Here is a 19,904-nt window from a genome sequence, read left to right on the forward strand (position 1 = left end):
AGACTGCAGCTCTGCCTCCTAGTCTGGAGTCTGGGTTGTCATCGGTTCAGGTTAATAAATTTGGCCATGTTCCTATGAGAGCAGCTCCACCCAAAGTGGGATGTATGCAATCTCTCCTAATCAGACCAGGTGTTCCCAAGAAAGTCTGCCATCTATCTATAAAGCCCACATCATAAACTGGACACCACCTCGACAATCAGCGGTTGAATGATGACATGCGGCTGTATCATCACTGATGATATAGGAAGGGGCCCAGAGAAAACTACAGAGTCCGATAATGTTTTAGCGATGTACCCACCAACTCAATATTCATTTTTGTGACCTCAGATTGGCGTTACCGGGTGTCATTTCCACCGGCATGTATAATAATCTCACTGTATATACGTTTATCCTTAGCCAGCAGTTTTACGTTTGACTCTATGTCGCCCACTCTGGCCTCAGGAATACATTTGACAAGGGTCCCTGATTTCAGGTTTCTGACTATGGAGCTGCCAATCATCAGTCTGTTTGGGAGTACGCATCTTACGAGCAGACACTCAGCCGCCAAGGTTTCATTAGCAACTCGGCTCGCACCGGCTACATGGGGCTGGCTAATTGCTGGAGCTGACTGTCTTTCCGTGGTGCAGAGCCGCGCTTCTAACTCACTGAGCCTCGCCTCCTAAGCCACAAACAAACTGCACTTAGTACAAGAACCATTGCCGTCAAAGGAGTAGCTAAACATGGGACACACCGAGCAAGACGGAGGAGGAGAGAAGACATGGCTAACCAAGACTAGCTGTGGCGCTGACAAAAGAGCAAAAATAGCGAGTGGATGTTAAGTTAAAAGACCGGAAAAGCAAAACGTGCTTTAACCAAACTAGCGTATGCTTAAGTGCACAATAGATAAACATCCACGGGATTGAAGAATATATAAAAATGAGCGGAGTAAAGAGCAGCAAAAGCGCTAACTGACTGTAACACAGCCGAAATCCGGAAATGACGGATTACGTTTACCGCAGCACGTCAGCACGCATCCATCCCCTTCTCTTCACACACCAGAGCAACTCAAGCAGGGTTGCTATATTTCCCTCCAATAAAACACTTGGCTCACGCTGACTGACATTCCACCATAAAATGTCCAACTTTTTTTTAATCTCTCCTCGTGTATTACAAAAATTATGAGGAAAGATACGTTCTCACACAGTATAGTGGGGCAGAGGTAAAGCATATGGACATGTACTTAATGATGTTCACCCACCTCCTAGGTTTTCAGTCCAGCTTGCATTGAAACCTCGACCGCTGACAATAGGCATCTGACTTGAAGTTTACTGTGAGCAGGTTACTAGTACTGGAGACATACATTGGGCTAGTTGTGGTGCTTACAGAACTTGGCCAGCTGAGGGGCTGACAGGTCTGGGCCTCCAAACACCCGAGGGGACGTTCAAAGTACTGATCAAAAGACCAACAGCAATATTTATATTTTTAGTTTGGTGTTTTGAAATTTGAATACATCTCATAATGACAGGTCAACAGTTGCATAGTTAGTCTTGATGAAACTCCACAACAAACTCATGGATAGTGAGAGTGATGCTGCCAGCAGCTCAAAGTAGCCCTCAGATACGTTTTTGAAAATCTTAAAAATGATTCCTCTATGCAGCAGTTGAATTCTTTATTGCCATTCTAAAGTTTGCAGATAGATAGTGCTTCCTATGCAAACACTATGCGGTGGCTACGGGTCTTCTCAATCAGGAGGAAGAGAGCCATGACCACAAACAGCACTTAGAAAACTTGATCAAGAAAATCGTGTCTTTCAGGCAAGATGGGTAACTGATAAAGCACAGTGGGGGCAATGTTTTGTGAAAATTGTGAAGGATTTTCCAAAACGGGCAAAAATTGAAAAAAAACGACAGGGACAGCGCTGTCGAAAAAGTCCAAAATGGGGATTGTTCCAAAACTTGCTAAAAAGGAGCCAAGGAGGTGGGGGTGTTATGTGAAAATTGTGAAGGATTCTCCAAAACTGCTCATTTTGGTCAAGCGTTCTACGCGTTTTGGGGCCTTGTGTACAATTTTCAGATAACACCCCAATGGTGCTTAATTTAGCTAATTTTTCATCCAGCCTACCCCCTGGCTCCTTTTAGCAAGTTTCGGGACAAATCACCAGCTTAATTAGTTTTGGCCATTTCTTCGACAGCGCCGGCCCTCTCGTATTTTGCATTTTGGAGAATCCTTCACAATTTTCACATGCTTGATTTTGATTTTATAATGTAAAGTTTGATTTCAATAATAATAAAAAAATGTTACTTGTATTTTTAAAATGATGGTGTACGGTTGTGTGATTTTTTTAAATAAATATATTACACTGTTACTTGGTTCATCTTTTCTAAATTCAGTTTTCATCTTCAGATGTAGAAAGCAAGTTCATATTTCTCACAAATTGCCATTGAGTCAGGTGAATGTGTTTTTTTCGAAGCGAAGTTGCCGTACGTAACTGTCCAATATGGCGGACTCGACTACACATGTGTGATTTACATTGGGTAATGACAGGAAGTATTACTTTGAAGGAGTTTCATTTTGTGTGTGTTTTTTTTCTTCCATGTGTATACAACACAAGAGTATACAGATGCCAAAGAAGTTACTTGAACTTGACATTTTAGAGAGGAATATAGAGAGAGCATGAGAGAGGGGGGTGGGGCAGACCAGGATGAAAGACAGCATAATACAATGCAACACATAGGCTACATGATAGTGTTGATGTAAATGTTTTATGAACAAGTTTTCATGACACTATATGGAAAAATATCCACATCCATATCATTTGTTCAGCGCCTTCTACAACAAGAGAAAGAAAATTCACCTTCACCTTGAGTCAACAGCTGGATATGAAGCTTGGTTAACAAAAAACTATACAGCTCATATCAGAAATATTGCGTAAGATAATTTAATATTATAGATTAATTATATTAGTACGACAAATAATTAACAACAAATATAACCAGTAAGATTTCAAATGCTCTTAAACATCCCCTAATGTACATTGTGTTATTCCCTTAGATGTTCTGCAACAAATAAAAGCAGGGCTAAAGATGCAAAAGCCAAGACACTTCCACCTTTTGGCTTGACTTGAAGGCATTATCACTGCTGAGACATCATTTAAAGTCACACTTTAATATTAAATCAATATAAAAAAAAACTCAGAACCATCCTGATTTCCATCTCTTATAACATTCCCATAAATCCCATACCTATTTGGACAGGAGAGTCCTAAAATGCCGCAAGTGGGAATCATTACATTACTTAAGGGCTGTAATTGATAACACATTCCTCTGCATTTTGTTACCAACACGGGGGAATAGGTTGAAGATGCCCTGCTAGTCTGAAGTGCCGCTCTGACAGCCAACTGTACCTACACAGTCAGACTTCCTCTCCCTTTGTTGCTGTTAGTAGTCAATGCAGCGGAGGGCAGCTATCGTGGAGGACAGTCGACGAGGCAGCAGTTTGGCAGTCTGTCTGTAGTCTTCTGGTTTGGCTCTCAACAGGGTGACAATCTGCTGGAGGGTGCGGGAAGGCTGCAGGCCCAGAGCATCCATCACATTGCTCAAATAGTCTGTGGAGCAGGAACAGGGGTCATCACCTCAAATGACGGAATCGGAGCAGTAACTTCATATGATGATTCCTTTTTTCTATTCTATTCTAACAACAATGCATGACATATCACTGCTGTGTGAAACTCTTACAATCATTTTGTTCATTTTCATAATTTCCTTCACAAGATTAAATAGCTTTTCACATTGTATACTCTCAAATAAAAATTGGTACTGAAAGAATAAGATTTTAAGGAAAACTACTCTTTGCCAAATTACAAGAGTTTCATTTGATGAAATGCTACTACAGTCACTTTTCTATATGATGGTAGCTCAGATGTCATAAAAAAATTTCTACTGGCATGTGAGATAGTAGGTGTAGTTACTGTACCGATATCTGTGGCCAGCTGTTTAGTGGAATGGGGACTCAGTTGGGGGATGAGCAGAATGGCATCGCAGTATGTCTGCATGGTTGCCCGAGCGATGGAGCCCAGCCAGTAGTCTGCAGTGTTGTCCAGCTCAGGAAGGTCGTCACCTGAGACACAGTGAAGGTGGAGGTTCAAAATAGTTCACAAAGTGTAAAGGGAATGACTGGAGAGGTGGATAGAGGATAGAGCTAGGGTGGATGGTCAGTAACCTTGCTCTGGAGGGAAAGGCAGCTTGCCAGCGTGTAGGGCCATTTCTAACGCTGGATCCTCCTGTGTCACAAACGGTTCCAAGTGGAGTGGCAGAGACATCAGGTACTGACCTATCTGAAAGAATAAAAACAGAGCCATGTTGTCTTATATGTGTGAATGTCTGGGAGCTGCAGTAGAAAAGCACTTAGTTGACTTAATTTTATGAGATGATATCCTTATGGGGTTTTTTAATGAATCTGCACTGCATTATGATTAATGATTATTTACATTAAATGTTATGAATTATATTTAGATCAGAGCTAACTAACATTTGTGATGTATTCTTGTGGTGACAGGCTGAAAGTAGGTAGATCCTCTGTGTAGCTCTCTCCAAAACCAGCTGACTCTTGACTCTGCAGACATGAATGACAGTGTGAGATAAGGTTCAATTGGATATACACACACACTCATAATCCATTAAGTCTTAGCAAAGCACTCAAATCCTGACAATCAAATCAAAGAGAAACTTGACACTTGCTCACCTCCATCTTGGAGACGAGGCAGAGCTGATGTTTGATCTGTAGGAAGACAGAATCGAAGGCCAGCTGATTGGCCTGTTGGTTCAGTCTGGTCAGAGCTGCTCTGGGCTCAGCTAACAGGTTGGAGTTGCCTGTGCCTTTTTCCTGCAAGACCAAGGGCAAACAGATCCATGAGAACAGACATCACATACAAAGTTAATCCTATTCCGACAATGGGCACTGCTCCATACCTTTAATGAGTAGAGGAGTTCCATCAGGCTGTTGTATTCAGCCATGCTGCCCTTCTGAAGGTAGTTGTATTCCTGCCAGGGGTTCTTGGTGGTGCTTTTCCTATCTGTGGAGCTTGTCTCCTGGATGCCTGTCAGGCTGCGGGGGCTGTACGACTCTGACAAGTACTTACCTGCCGTGCCCAGGATCCTACAGGAAGGATTGATTGATTACAGAGAATTTATGCAATTACAAAACTGCGAGAGTGTGCCTAGATGACAGCATGCTAGTCTGATGTCCATTGAGTTATACCAGTTTTGAAAAAGATGGGTTCTTTAATGTAAATAGGAACAGTTGGAACATTATGAAACACTAAGTTAAAAACGTTTCTCTTACCTGTTTGACAGCTGTTGCTCAAAGGCACCACACTGTCGAAGTAACTCTCCACAAGTAGCAATAATTCTGCAAAAGACAATATAAACATTTAAATCCACAGATGAGTTATGATGTAAAAATGTGTATTCTATCAAATGATCCCAAATATAAAAGCGTATTAACCTGACTGAGTTCTGGAAGGCCGTCCAGTCCTCCTGGAAAACAGATGAACTAGGTGTGTCCTCCAGTTTGCACTTCTTCCTGATTGACTGCAACGTTGTGGAGAAGTCGGACACATACCTAGAAAAAGCATAATGTTAACACAATGAAAAAAACATCCATCCACAGGCAAGTGTGGCAAATGATTTAGACGTTACATGAGAGTAAAAGATATTTACTTCGTGAAAAGGGCTTTGAGAGCTTTGAGGAGGCCACACACAGCCAGTCCCTCAGTCAGTTTCACACAGCGGTCCACAGCAGCGCTAGCCAGGCCAAACAGTTTGCCAACAGAGTGACTCAACTCTTCTACACAATCAATTACCTCCCCATGTTCCTATAGATAGGGGAAAATGTGGAGTGTGACCAAAAGATAAGACATCAGAAAAAAATGATGGTGAATAAGACCAAAATGCTGTTTGCAAGATGTAAATAAAGCTAATAATTTGTATATATGTGTGTGTGTGTGTGTGTGGTGTCTTACCAAAGGTACAGCACTGATCTGGATGAGGAGGTGAGCTTCCTCCAGATCACCATACTGTAGCTGGTAGGGTTTATAGGGGTCATACAGTGCACAGACGAGCTCGTTAACCTTCAGTAGGTTATTCTCACCTGAAAATGACACAGACAGAATATGACAACCAATTTCACCACACCCACAATATTCATTCCTCAGCTTTGTACATACCCAGGTGAGGCAGCATGGCAGCCTCTAGGCTGTGTCCGAAGGTGGACATGGTGTGGTTGAGTTCCAGCAGGGTGTCGAGACGCTGCTCCTGGGCTGCCCGGTCCATAGCTGTGCTCAGGCACACAGGGATGGATGGGACCATGGCCCCCAGAGTCTGGATCAGCAGCACTGTCACCACCTCGTAAGGGTTCTTGAACACCTGGTAGGTATTGAAATATACAGAATGTGTACATTGCTCAACGTAGGCAGCAATTTAATGAGCCACAGGAATTTTAGAACATTTAAGATCAGTTTTAGACTTATTTATGGTGGCATCCAAAGATGGAAAGTAAGGAGTTCAAATGTAACTTTAAATGTGTCTCTACCAATTAGTTTTAAACATTCGTAGTCAATACTGAGTTCATAGAGTGTAGAAGAAAAGAAAACAACTTCATTCAATTCAAAAAGAGAGCCTAAGATGTGGTGTTGTACTTTTCTTGACTGCCCACTGTCAGGCAATTTCTAACAATGTGTTAGCAATGTTGGAGGCTATCACTGGAGAGCAACTAGAAGTCTCTCTCGTGTTACAGTGGTGTGTCTGACCTGGCTGCTCCACTGGAGCTGAGAGTGCCATGACGAGAGCAAAGTGTCGTAGAACTCAGCAAGCTGCTGATTCAGACTGAGCTCGCTCTGAGAGAGATCCTGCCACATGCTCACCAACTGGCCCTGGAGACAGACGAGAGTGATATGCATGAATTCACAAATAAATACATTGTACACTCACACCAAAGAGGTAACCATATGGCTGTTAAGAATGTGGTTTTATGATGACATTACTAATTTATGATTAGGCCTTAATCACCTACCTTGTGACACTTGTAGTAGTAAGCGAGGAGCTGTGGCATTCTATCTATTTCTGTGAAGACTTTAACAAACAGCTTGGCTTGGTCTACAGAGAAATGGTAAACATGAAATTTAAGCAGATATACTATACCCCATGATTATTTGTGGACATTTGCTTTGAAAAACTCTGCAAACAAACACATTTTTCTACTAGGCTCTTACCCATAGACATGGAATTAAAGGTTGCTACTATTTGGGGGCTGGCCAACGCCTCTAGTCTGTTTTTCAGAGCCTCCAAGTGGACACACTTTTCTGAATAGTCTGGTGTGTCCACCAGCATGGCCAGACTGTTCTGCATGCTGGTCAACTTAGAGGAGATCACTGCAAGGTCCTGAAAGAAGAAACAGAAATATTTAAACGATGATACATGCATTATCTAACAATATGGTAATCTATTAATATATAAACACACAGTACAATATAGTTCCATGTAAAACCCATGAAAGCCAACTAGTTTATTGTAGCTACCATAACCAAAGGTCAATGATAACAAAGCTGCAAGCCAGAAACAAACAATATCAAGTGGTATCTTGTGGCAATATCTTTCTTTTGTACCTGTGTTTTAAAGGTCTCCTCAATGTCTGCACTCAATGTGCTCCATTTGTCTGCCTCCTGCAGAGCCTCAGCTGCCAGCTGCATGCGACCTTTCACTTGATCAATCTCTACCAGGACCTGGTGAAAAATATCCACACAAAATACGTCAAGAAACATCCTTAAACACTGCCAGATATAGACTGTTATTTAAATAACATAATACCAGATAAACATGTGTGAGTCACACACCTGCATGGACTGCACAGTGTCCTGCTCAAACTTCTTGATGTCCTCTTTGACCAGCACCATCTGTTCCTTTAGGAAAGAAGCCTCCTGTTTCACAGCCTCCACATCTCGCAGCACTCTGGGCATGTTCTGGACAGCTTGATTACTGCTCTCTACACAAGACATAAAATGACAAGGTAACAAGAATATCGCACACACAATGCTAGAAATATACAGTAATAAAAGTGTGGCTTTCTTTCATAGGATTCCAGTTAAACAGAGTTAATGGCATCGGACTTTTAACAGCCAATATATTTTTGCATTTGATATTATTCACATTTGAATATTTCACATGAATAGATAGTCTACAATTACAAAATTTACTTTTTCTTTTTCAATAAACAAGACTGTTCATTACTGATGAGCTTATGTTGTTAATTTGTATTGCTCCAATAACTATTTCTCAAGAACACACACTGCTCTCTGGATCATATGCAACAGTGAAATCAGTGATAACCTATCATTATATGCAATGGCCTGTAGTGTGGATTAAATGCTGCAAAGTTATATTTATAAAGTATATATACAATGAAAACAGGTGTTGATTCGACTTTATGGTCATTTTTGGAGGCTAACCTTTGTGCTGCTGTGGAGTTGAATTTAAGTTATACCGAGATATGCTTCTAATATTTACACTCATTAATACAAATGGCAGGAACAAATGTTTACACATACAATTCATTTGACTCCAGTTTAGTCGCTCGCAGTGTACTTACACAAAATATCAACAGAACACTCTTCAGAAATACACATAGGGAATGACTGTATGCCATGAAATGTAAGCAATACACAAATAGCGCAAAGAAGTGAAGAACACTGAGATACATATTAAATGGTAAAAGGGTGGCCTGTTACTTTAACCCCACCATTAGCTACACTTGTGCAATATAATGTAATCCAATACAACAGCTCTGGTATAAACTCTACATTTATGAAGCTTGTTCATTTTCAGTTTTTGTTGACACTGTCAGAAAGGTGATAAGATGGTGTTCCTACTATTGTATCCAATCATTAGCATACAGCAGGGGGGCTAAATATTAAAAACATCTTAACATGAGACTGTACAGTTCTTCCTAATAAAATGGCCAATGAGTGTGTATATTTTATCTTGGAAACAATCCAGCCAGATGGGATTTATCGCATGGCTCTTTATCTTGTACCTAATAAACTGGCAACTGAGGTGTGTGACAGAAGGAGGAAACACTGTCACAGCTTTTCTTTTTTTTTTAAGTGTGTCTATGCGACGTGTCATTAGTATAATGTAACTACTAACCCTCAATAGCATTGTTGACTTCCTGGATGAACAGCTGCAGCTTCATGACCAGTGTGGCTGCGTGTGTGTCCGCCTTCCCTGGTGCGTCCTTCTGCACCACCCTGAAGGCGCCGTTCACCCAGTCCTTCACATCAAAGTCATCGTCTAGAAATTTAGAGAAATCCATTTCGCCTCTTCACAGTGTCACCAGTGCAAGAAGCCGAGCCTTGTTCGGCCAAACTCTGCTCTGCTGCAGTCTGTCATCGACCCATCGCTAACGCCAGCTTAGCTAATTTTTCCCAAACAAAGGCTTCGACACGAATATAAAATAAATGGCCCAGGAAAAAGAAATGATCATTACAACTAAATACAGTTCCAACAAGGCGACGGCTTCCTCCAGAGTTAATTTTTAAACGTCCACAGCATTAAAAGAAGAACAGGAGCGACATATTCCTCAATGTTTGATTAGTTAGTAGTGCAAGTGACAACAACTTCCTTTTTGTGCTTCCTTATTTACCTTCCCCGGAAACAAGCGCTAACAAGACAAACTGACCCACCATGTCTTGTAAACCTTGAAAACAGAATAAAGCGCATTTCGCTACAGATTCTATGTTTATGAATAAAGATAGGTCGCGTTTGTTACACTCATGGTAGAAGTATGTCCGTGCAGAAACTTTTAATTAATTAATATATAATTAATGGGATTTGTTTTCCCCAGAATTTTACTCGCAGGACTGCCTGACTCCTTCCGGTCCCAAACATGCTCTACCCATCAAATGACTTAGGTTACTAAAATTTACTATTGAGAATAAATGAGAATGTTTACGTCACTTAATTTATATATGTATATATATATATATATATATATATATATATATATATATATATATATATATCTGCATCATGAATGAATACTCTTCCCTATTCAGGCCTAGAGACACACAGTCAGGCGATGTATGACTAGAACAATGCGCTGCTGCAGCATGTTTACTTGCCAGAAGACACACGCTTATAGATTAAAGCAGTGAGAAGAATGTATATTTGTATATGAAGGTCAAAGTAAGTGAAGTAAGTAAGTTAACAGAAACACACTGTGCCCTTGGCAACTCCCCCACCCCCCCAATACCCAAAGGTTTAGGGATTGTTGACAGAAGATGTACATCATTGTATAGAATTTATATAATACATGTAATTACATGTCTCCCAAGGGAACATAACAGCAGTGCAGGAAATGCAGACTAAATCCATGTGAGGTGTATCAAATGGAACTGCATGTGTGACTTGGTGTGGAGTTGTCCATGCTCTTCCGAAGTTTTGATTCCTCTTTCTGGTTTTGTCTGTTGTTTTCCACTTAAAAGTGAGAATGTTGTCTGAAATTAGATATACATAACGAGGGGCTACGTGTTGGTTACGGGCCAATGCCTGAAAGGGTTAATTGGAAAGTATGAGTACTAATGTTGTACCGATACCGATACTAGTATCGGGCGGGGCCCCGATACGGCACTAAAATGCTGGTATCGGCTGGCACCGAAACCATTTACCGATTCTAGTATGAAACTTTGAACGCAACGCCTTGTGTCTTCTCTCGCCCGACACTCACTGCACTCAGTGCTGTGTGATCACACATGCTCAGTGCACGCCGTGCCAAGCAGCTATCGCTATTGGCCCGCTCCGGGCTAATGGGAGCAGGCTAATAGCCGCTCTTAACGAATGGCGGGGCAGTTTTTTCATGCGGTGGAAAAACAAACCAGGAGAGAAAATGTCGGCGGTTTGGAAATATTTCAACCTAGAAACTCCAGCGAGTACAATAGCTACATGCAAGATTTGCGGTCTGAAAGTTGCGAGAGGTGGAATTAAAACGGTCAGTTTCAATACCTCGAACCTGATAAAACATTTGAAGACGAAACATGTGAACGAACACAAAGAGTTTGAGGCGGCAGCAACTGCGAGCAAGAAAAAAGGGGGATGGACCACAGCAACAAACCCTGGTCAGTTCACTTCGGAGGAAGCCTAACCCATACCAGGTAGGCAATAAAGAAGTTCTACTGGATTCACTCTGTATTAGTCTTTTTCCTGTTTCACAAAGGTTTTTAAGCAGCAGCCTGACCAAGCCATGATAGCAATGATTTTACATCCAAGTGAGTATGCAGTTCTTTAGTATTAGAAGAAAAAAAGCTATATGCAAACAGCGTGGTATCGGTATGGTATCAGTATCGGCCGATACTGCACAGCCGGGTATCGGTATCGGGGGCCAAAAAATGGTATCGGAACAACACTAAGAGTACATGTAGCTCCAGGTTTCTCCAATGATCTCTTCAGTCTCATTTGCTGCTGACTGTCCTAATGGTGCTCAGCTGAAAAGTAAATATTTCAGTGGCTTTTATGCACTAAATGATGATACAGTTGGTTTGACATCATTCACTCAAATGGCTGAAGCGCATAATAGGTTTGTATTTTGAATGTTGAATATTAAACTAACTTAATGTCGCTTGAAAATCTGTACCTTTTGTATAGGATGTCATCGGGGACATCTAAAGGATTGCATCTCCCTAAAAACTCTTGCTCTCCTAAGCACTCCTGTCACGATACGCGCACTAATGTTGACAGCATCTTCTAATGGGCAGGCCATTTTCCAAGAGAACTGATTGGTCAGGAGGCGGTGCTTTTATACTTGTTGATCTCTTATCCAGAACATAACCTGCTCTGGAGCAGGTTAGCCGTTCAGCATAAGTTACCATGGTGATTTACCCCGGTAAGAAGTGAACCAGCGTCGTAGTATGGAAAACCCAGGGTTAACCCTGAAGTTACCTCGATAAGAGAAAATCCAGCTTCGTAGTACAGGCCTCTGGATAAGTGGGGTGTTGATCAGGTAGCATAGAAGTATCCAACTCATAGTGGAAATGCAGAGAAAAACATCCTTCACCTAGAGATGATACATTTTATTCAAATGTATGTATTGTATTAACATTATATTGAAAAGGACACAAAGACACAACAAAAATATTAAATTAGTATAACATAATAATATCCCTGTGTTGAAAATGGGGGCTTTACACACTTAAGCTCTGAGGAACAAAGAATTTCATTCATTTCATATCTGCTGCAGTAGATATTTATCACTATGCATCGTCTGTTTCATGAATATTATACAAACTAGAAAGGCAGTAAATGACTACATGGGAGGTGGAGCTGAAAGGCAGTAAAGCAGATGAAAACTCATCTCATTCCAGTTTCCAGCACCTGTCTGCGAGGACATTTATTTCAACAGCACTTCTGCACATTCAAAAAGAGATGGGAGTAATCGATGATGTTAAGGATACGTTGTCCAAGGCTGTGTTTTCTCCTGCCACCCTGTTGACCGGCCGAGGTGGACTCCACATGTGTCAGATCATCCTGTGTGTGGTCACCTTTCTCTTGGGTGCCTTCAGAGGAGGGAGCAGCCATACTTACTGGAACTACGCCATGTTCACCTGGGCCTTCTGCCCCATCATGACCCTCATCATCACCATCATTGAGATGTTCAAGCTTGATATCCCACTCAATCTGTTTTGCATGGACTGGCCTGACTTTACTACAGGGATGGCCATGTCTTCTTCACTCATGACTGTCTCTGTGGCTATTACCTATGCCAACTTCTACGCATGTCTGAAATGTGTATATGGCTGGATAGTGAGTATATTTGCTTTCTTGTGTGCCATTCTCTACATACTTGAGGTGGTGAAGGATAAATTTCTAGACAGGAAGAAAGGGAGCTACCTGGCTGCCCTGCCAGGATTCTGGAAAGTTATGGAGGCGTTTGTAAGCTGCATGATTTTCATATCACTCTCTGGTTACAGAGACAAGCCAGCTCTCATCTTTTGTGTTATAGCATATATCATTCCTTTCCCCATCCTGCCTATTATCATAGCCACCAACATCCTCAAAAAACTGAAAAAGTGTTTGCCCTTTAACTTGGACAGGTTTGTGTTTATATTTCTTGTGATCTCAGTTGTGCTGTATGTATTTGCTGCTATCATCTGGCCCATTTTCATGTTCAAAAACAATCCTCGTCCCAAGGACTGTCCTCCCAGCTTCTGTATCTGGGCCATTGAGTTTATGGTTGCGTTCTTTACATATGTGAATCTCATTCTTTTCGTAGTGGACCTAATTTTTACCCTCCTTGGTATCTGTGACTTTAAACGCACATAAAATTACTGCTGACTTCTATGATCTTTTTAAACGGTCCAAACTTTAACTGTGCCTTTAAACATCTATGCAAATAAATGCAAGTATGATCCACACAGAGGGAAAACAAATTCAAATAAATGCCACACATCTCAATTCACAGGATTATAAAATAAAAGGGAATTCTAGCATTTGGTTTCTTGCTGGAGAAAATTGTAAATACCGATTTTAGAGGTGAGATCTGCACACAGCGGTCACACTGTAAACAAATAGACGCTATTTGCAGAGTGTACACAGCTTCTTTTTGAAAATAAACGGTACTGTAGCACTTTTGTATCAGGTGTGTCATGTAAATGAACAGACTGACCATCAAGAGCATGTTTAATATATGGTCAGATTTACTACAACATGTATCTTTTTTACTGTGTGCAAATTTGATGTATGATGTGTATTAACCTAAAATTCATGTCAATTTGTAATTTTGCTACATTTTTATACTGTCTGATCTGTTGGTGTGATTTTATAGTGAATTTGAAATATGACCTGCCAATAAATGTTGAAAGTTGTATAGTATCTTGTTTGAAAATGACATTACACATGAATGAACACACCTGTATTTCCTGAAATCTGTCCCCGTCATCTAAACACTTATAAAGTCCAGAATGCTGAAAGCTGTTTGTGTACAATGGGAATAAAGTGACTCTCCAATAAAGACATATGTGTGACCTCATTCTTTCAATACAGGATGAAAAAGCCCCAAATTACAGGAAAAATATGTACATGTGTATTTGAAAGAGACAGAGAGATATTGTGCATAGTTTGGAGAGAGTCATAAATCATAATGTTTAATATTAATTTTTTAAATTGCAATTTCTAAGAAATCTCTAATTCTGATATTTAGATCTGGTTAAGGTTAGAAAAAATCTGTTCTGTTTTCAACTCAGTTCTCTTTATCTCAGATATCTGATCCATGAAAGATGAAAGATAAGAACAGAGAGATTTCAGATATTCATCTTTATCGTACTGATTTTAGCACATAGGGGGATGCATATAATTAGCTGATGCTGGATTCTGAATTTTTTGACTACTGAATAAATTATTGAGTAAACTAAAAGAAATGTAGACATGAAATACAGAAAAAGGCCTCCAGATAAGCAGAAATAAACAAGTGTCTATTGGGGGTAACATACTGTCAAATAAACTGTGCACAACAGTTTCCTTCCACTTCACAGATATTCATAGAAAACACACTCAGGGTCCAAAGAGCGATTCATGAGTCAAGACATTTGAATAAAAGGTGTATGTAAATGATGTCTGCCTGTTTGAATAAGACTTACCTCCATCCCTACCTGAGACCAGAGTAGTCTCAGCCACAAGGAATCAAGTGTTCACAGTTCACTGACCAAGCAGCGTGAAGTATAGTTCATCTTGCGGAGTATTGGCATAAATAGAGACACATAGTCATGTGTGGCCCATTCAAATCCATGCAGGCCATTTTGCGCCTCCTGGAAATAATCTTCAGTGCTTTAGCTCTCGTCATCGCCTTGTCCATGGGCAGGATAGTGAGACCATGGGGCATCTGGTGTGACTTTGTCTGGGCTTTCTGCATCATTGTGCCCCTGGTCCTGCTCGTGATGGAGGCCCTAAAGTGGAATATCCTCCTGGCTGCCTTCCTTCCCAACTGGAACGACCTGTGCTGCGGGCTGACCTTGCTGTGTACTGTGATGATCATCTCTGCGTCAATCAGCTTTGGGGTTGTTTTCGTCTGCCTCTCCTGCATTTCAAGAATAATTTGTCTTGTCTTCTCCCTGATTGCGACTGGGATCTTCCTGGTTGACTCGATAATGCAAAAAATGAAGTGTCCAAGCGGCTACTTATCCAGTTTGAGAGGAGTTCTCCGCACAGCTGAAGCCTTTATAGCTTGTATTATCCTCACTGCAGCCTCTGACTATTTTGCACTTTGGCCATGGACCCCTCGTCCAACTGGAATGATATGCAGCACCATTGTCTTTTTCGTTTGCCTGCTTGGCACTGTGGTCATCATTCTTCTACATCTGCTCAAGCTACTGCGGTGTCTAGTCTCATTTGGACTGAATTTGATGGAACTCGTGTTCAACGTTTTGGCAGTGCTGTTGTACCTGCTCGCTATCATTCTTTGGTGTTACTTTGGTTACAGACACTATTTCTACTACCGTATCCACTATCTTGGACACCCCTACAACTGCTGGAAATGTGCCTATGCAGACCTGAATGCTGTTACTGTTGGAGCCATAATCAATCTTATCCTTTACATTGTAGATCTGGTTTTGTCTATCAAAGCTCGCTAAAATGTTGTGTTTCAGAGATCGATGGAAACACTGATTTAGTTGTGCATGATTTCAGTTCCTCATTTGCTAGTTGACCAATTAATGAAGAGAATATTAAACGGACAGTAGCTGCGTATGTAATTTTTAATTGCATTAAATGTGGAATTAAATCCTACATTGGAGTATCCAAGTGTCCATATCAGTGAGTGACCAAATGTTGAAAAAATGGTTGTCTTGGCGATATATTATTAATTGCAAATAAATTCCATACTCAACTGATGAACATGTTCTATTTTACTTTGTCACAAATAATTACAAGTTTATGATGTATGAAAGTGGATTTTTATATTATTATGTCTGTGGTTCAACCAGAGTGTGCAATGCAGTTTCCCCCACGTTATACAACTGGATAATCTTTACTGTAGACTTACAGTACCAGTAGACATTTGACTGTGTATACACTGTTTTATTGTAGCTCTCTTAATGCAACAACAGCTCACAGACAGTATATTCAAATCACACAACTCTGACAGTTGAATGCCGTGGTACTGAGATAGTAAATGTAAATGTCAGAGCAAATACTTGTACTCACAAAGCAGAATGGCATGATTAGAACATATTAAATAGCTTACAGAGACTTAAAATATCAATGATTCATAGAAAACAGCTGAGTTTCAGTCATGTGTGTTTGCAATCACAGCACATAGCTCCTTCAGGCCTCATCTGGTTCCTCAAACTCCACAGTCTCCAGTAGACCTTGAAAAGAGAAGTAGTGGGAGTTGCAGTAGACAGGAGGCTTGTTGGGACTCGTGCCTGCCGATTCTGGTTTCAGTGATGCAAAGGGGTTGGCACCACTTCCCTTCATGTCCATCTCAAGCTCCAACAGGATCTGCAGGGAGTAGGTCATCTCTGTCTCACTGTGGATGCAGCAAAAGAAGCATCAGCAGCCATTACACACATCACAAATGTTATGGATGAGTTTACAAGGATGATAAGACAGCAGCGAGAGGACAAATAGTATGCTTTGTTAACTAACTGTATGTTTGCATACTGTCAAACATATGCATAAGGTATTTCACAGTAATGCAAATAATACACATCAATATCAATGTGCCATTTTGTATAATATTAACTGTGAAATCAGACAGATGGCCACAGGGGCATGTGATGAATATTTAAGACTATACTTCTTGTGCACTTTAATATTTTAAGTGCAACATAAATGATTAACAATATGATTTAGTTGATTAGTAGTGTAATTATCTACAGTGACATAATTTCAAGACAGATCATCCTCTCTATAAACTTGTAATCCAATGCTTTTTTTCTAAGAATTGGTAATCTGATTACTGTATTGAAATAATCTACAATATATTTCCTATGTGTCAACTGCAATAAATTACTTCAACATTTTGTATTTAGCAATCAAAATTCCATTACAACAGCTATGTTAAGTGTGTGATTACTGGTCTGTAACATCACCTGAGAGCAGTGAAAAGAGAAGGAATCTCATAATCCCTAAGAAGAAGAAGAGTCGGAAGCCAACCCTCATCCAGACCCTGACTGGCATCAAACCCTTGGCACAAAAAATAAATGTAGTATGTATTATGAGGAGCATTATATCAACATATATAATATGATATTACATATTATGGGGAAGATGTCCTCACCTGGATGAAATCCAACCACCAGGTCTGGCTTGGCTGCTTCCTCTTTGTCCACCAGCTCCTCCCAGAACTGGTGGTAAAGACCCTTATATGCACTGATATAGACCCTTTGCTTGGGGCCAAACGCCCTGAGTGGAGGCCTCACAATGGGGCCGTCAAGCACCTCTGGTCCCACCATGACTATCTCTATGCCCTGGTGTCCAGGGAACATTTTGTTCAGCTCATCATAGTCAGTCAGTCTGGCTCCCAGTGTCTCACTCTGGGCTGCTCCCACCAGGTGAATAGTAAGAGGTCTGGAATAAGGGTTGAGGCCAAACAGCCTCATCCCCCAGGATATGGTCAGCGGCCTGGAGAAGAACTCACTGCAAACCCTCCACAGTGACTGCTTCAAGTCCCCATCTACAGGTCGAGGCCTGCCAGCGTTGGTCCACAAGTCTTTCATGTTTGCTCCAGTCAAAATGGGATCAAGGCGAGCTGTGAGATCTCCCTGCATGGCGAGCCAGTCATCCCAGCCCTTAATCTCTGACTGGGGTTTTGACCATTTGTCTGTAGGGAATGGAAGATCTCCTGATGGCACAATGGAGAAAAAAACCAATCAATTAGGGTGGGGCAGTATATCAATATTAGATCAATATATGATATGAGACTAGATATCATCATAGATTCGTGGTATTGTATTATTGTGATATGGCACAAGTGTTGTCTTTTCCTGGGTTTTAAGGCCACAATAAAGTGATTATTTGCCTTTACCCACTTAGTCATTATATCCACATTATTCATGATTATTTACAAAACATTTCATTGTTTAAATTTTTTGACAGCATCAACATTCATCTCTACAATATTGTTGCAATATCAATATTGAGGTATTTGGTCAAAAATACTGTGATATCTGATTTAAGTTTCTTATCTATTCATAATGCTTCACCTTTGAACACAAGCCATTCCACGATTCTGTCAATGGCAGCTTGACAGAGAACAGCGCAGAACTTCTTATGTTTTGACCAGTCATCCTTCTGACATTCTTTACTACAGTAATAAACATTTAGACATCTGTGCAAAGAGAGGACAAAGATGGGAAATATGATTGTAAACATTAATGAAGAGCATCATGGCCGCACAGATCTACCGGATGGGATCTTGTTTTTATCTACCTGCCACAACGCTTCAGGCTTTGTGGGTTTGAAAGTTGTTTGGGCTGCTTCTCACAACACGCACAGATCTTAAAAGATTCTTCCATCTTCTCAAACATTTCCTTTTGAGACCGGAAGGCCATGGGTTTACCCCTGGCTTCCGGGCCAGCTCTGGAGAAAGAAATTAAAACAAAATAGAACATAATAAAGGACAAAAGTAATTGACCAGTAATTGATTATTAACTATTTCAAGTCACAAACCACAGATATAGCACTTATTCAAAACACACAAATGTTCAATATATAATAGTCTAGTGAACTTATAACCACATATATTCACACCAGTCACCAATGAGAGCTGCACTTTTCTATTCTTAGACTGGGACATCTGTTGTAGGAGGAGGGGAGTTCAGGAGAATGAGCAGACAGCAACAACAATAGTGAGTTTAATAAATGGGGCCTGGAGCCTAATGGTGACAACTCGGACAAAAAGTGAATAGCTGGGAGCAAAAAGCATGAAGTAGCCAGGCTGTGGTGGCATGCATAGTATCTCAAAATGCCATTCTAATGTCAAGCAGTCACTGTTGACGAGCACGAGGCGCTTCCTGCTGCGCGTGCCCTCAGACACTGAGGTTGTAGTATTTGGTGTGTTTAAGGTGGCCATGAAAATTTGGAAATTGATTTCATGTTAAGGTAGCAAAGAGTGAGAAAATGTTAATTCCAGTTGCACTTACCTCTCTGTTTCCGTCATTTAGAGTCCAGTTTAACACGCTGGTTAGTGTTTGCGCTCCTGCTGCTGCTGCTGGTTGGTTATATGAGCGGCCTGCTGGGAGCTGCCAGATATAACACCTGTGCTTTCCCTTCTAGAAAGAGCTGACATCTCTAGACCATTCCTGACTATACAGGAACTGTAAATATATGAGCCATATTACCAATTCACATGTTTTTATGGCAATAAAACCATAAACCTATCCATTGTTATAAGATATGATTCAAGGACAATCACGTTCAATTAGTTAATTACTTGTTGTGATGACGACCCAGCAAGACATCAAATATCCCATTATAGCGACACCTGTAGTTTATATTGCTTTTGCAACATTTAACCACTAGAGGTCAGTGTCACACAGGAAACACGGGTTTCATGAAGCAGAACACATGGACCGTCATCAGTGTCAACATGATTGATTCATAATTATATTCACACATGAATCCAATAAGGAACAGAGAAATTAACTTTTTCATGGCTGCAGATAACTGCTCCCAAACCATATTGACCCCAAATTTCATTGAAGTATTACTTCATTGCTGGTGAATTGCAGAAAAATTAAGCCATTCATCTTTTTGGCTGAAGCTAAATACAGAAAAGGATTTTTATATGTAACACAAACCTTTATTAGACATGTTCGCAGTAGGGAAAGTGTGTGGCATTTTTAAAGCTGCTACAATGGAAAAGTCCTGTGATTTTGGCCTTGCAAT

General features: G+C 40.7%; 4 protein-coding genes across 5 annotated transcripts; 2 read left to right on the forward strand and 2 right to left on the reverse strand.

The window, feature by feature from the left end:
• Positions 1-2,722: 2,722 nt before the first annotated feature.
• On the reverse strand, positions 2,723-9,636 carry cog7 (component of oligomeric golgi complex 7). Of its 2 annotated transcripts, XM_053341555.1 has the most exons (17): positions 9,177-9,636; positions 7,868-8,016; positions 7,640-7,756; positions 7,247-7,415; positions 7,048-7,130; positions 6,785-6,907; positions 6,203-6,401; positions 5,999-6,126; positions 5,697-5,851; positions 5,482-5,598; positions 5,320-5,385; positions 4,947-5,133; positions 4,720-4,860; positions 4,507-4,590; positions 4,198-4,312; positions 3,952-4,095; positions 2,723-3,583 (listed from the first exon to the last, which is right to left on the reverse strand). In XM_053341555.1, the coding sequence occupies exons 1-17, from the start codon at positions 9,340-9,342 to the stop codon at positions 3,417-3,419; spliced, it is 2,310 nt and encodes a 769-aa protein (XP_053197530.1). In that variant the 5' UTR covers positions 9,343-9,636; the 3' UTR covers positions 2,723-3,416. The 2 variants fall into 2 exon arrangements, with proteins under 2 accessions (XP_053197530.1, XP_053197531.1); XM_053341556.1 differs by lacking the exons at positions 7,247-7,415; positions 7,640-7,756; positions 7,868-8,016.
• Positions 9,637-12,446: 2,810 nt separating this feature from the next.
• Positions 12,447-13,343, forward strand: LOC128381537 (myeloid-associated differentiation marker-like protein 2). The gene has a single exon (XM_053341564.1). It carries the CDS (start codon positions 12,447-12,449, stop codon positions 13,341-13,343), a length of 897 nt encoding a protein of 298 aa, XP_053197539.1.
• A 1,439-nt stretch (positions 13,344-14,782) lies between these two features.
• Positions 14,783-15,646, forward strand: LOC128381144 (myeloid-associated differentiation marker-like protein 2). The gene has a single exon (XM_053341094.1). The coding sequence runs from the start codon at positions 14,783-14,785 to the stop codon at positions 15,644-15,646; it is 864 nt and encodes a 287-aa protein (XP_053197069.1).
• A 432-nt stretch (positions 15,647-16,078) lies between these two features.
• mss51 (MSS51 mitochondrial translational activator) lies at positions 16,079-19,176 on the reverse strand. The gene is made up of 6 exons (XM_053341095.1): positions 19,160-19,176; positions 18,447-18,596; positions 18,221-18,345; positions 17,296-17,859; positions 17,108-17,201; positions 16,079-16,542 (listed from the first exon to the last, which is right to left on the reverse strand). Exons 1-6 carry the CDS (start codon positions 19,174-19,176, stop codon positions 16,338-16,340), a joined length of 1,155 nt encoding a protein of 384 aa, XP_053197070.1. The 3' UTR covers positions 16,079-16,337.
• Between the last annotated feature and the right edge of the window lie 728 nt (positions 19,177-19,904).

This window comes from Scomber japonicus, chromosome 20 (genome assembly GCF_027409825.1).
Source record: "Scomber japonicus isolate fScoJap1 chromosome 20, fScoJap1.pri, whole genome shotgun sequence".
In the NCBI taxonomy this organism is placed as follows: domain Eukaryota; kingdom Metazoa; phylum Chordata; class Actinopteri; order Scombriformes; family Scombridae; genus Scomber; species Scomber japonicus.

Bases quoted from the DNA above. Each gene is read 5' to 3' on its own strand.
- LOC128381144 (XM_053341094.1), top strand. From the start codon at position 14,783: ATGTGTGGCCCATTCAAATCCATGCAGGCCATTTTGCGCCTCCTGGAA.
- mss51 (XM_053341095.1), bottom strand. The intron at 18,346-18,446 runs GTAGATAAAAAC...CTCTTTGCACAG, and splicing joins AGCCTGAAGCGTTGTGGCAG to ATGTCTAAATGTTTATTACT. The intron at 17,202-17,295 runs GTGAGGACATCT...TTTTGTGCCAAG, and splicing joins GGTGGTTGGATTTCATCCAG to GGTTTGATGCCAGTCAGGGT.
- cog7 (XM_053341555.1), bottom strand. From the start codon at position 9,342: ATGGATTTCTCTAAATTTCTAGACGATGACTTTGATGTGAAGGACTGG. The intron at 6,127-6,202 runs GTATGTACAAAG...TGTCATTTTCAG, and splicing joins TGCCATGCTGCCTCACCTGG to GTGAGAATAACCTACTGAAG. The intron at 4,313-4,506 runs GTTAGTTAGCTC...TTATTCTTTCAG, and splicing joins CACAAGAATACATCACAAAT to ATAGGTCAGTACCTGATGTC.
- LOC128381537 (XM_053341564.1), top strand. From the start codon at position 12,447: ATGGGAGTAATCGATGATGTTAAGGATACGTTGTCCAAGGCTGTGTTT.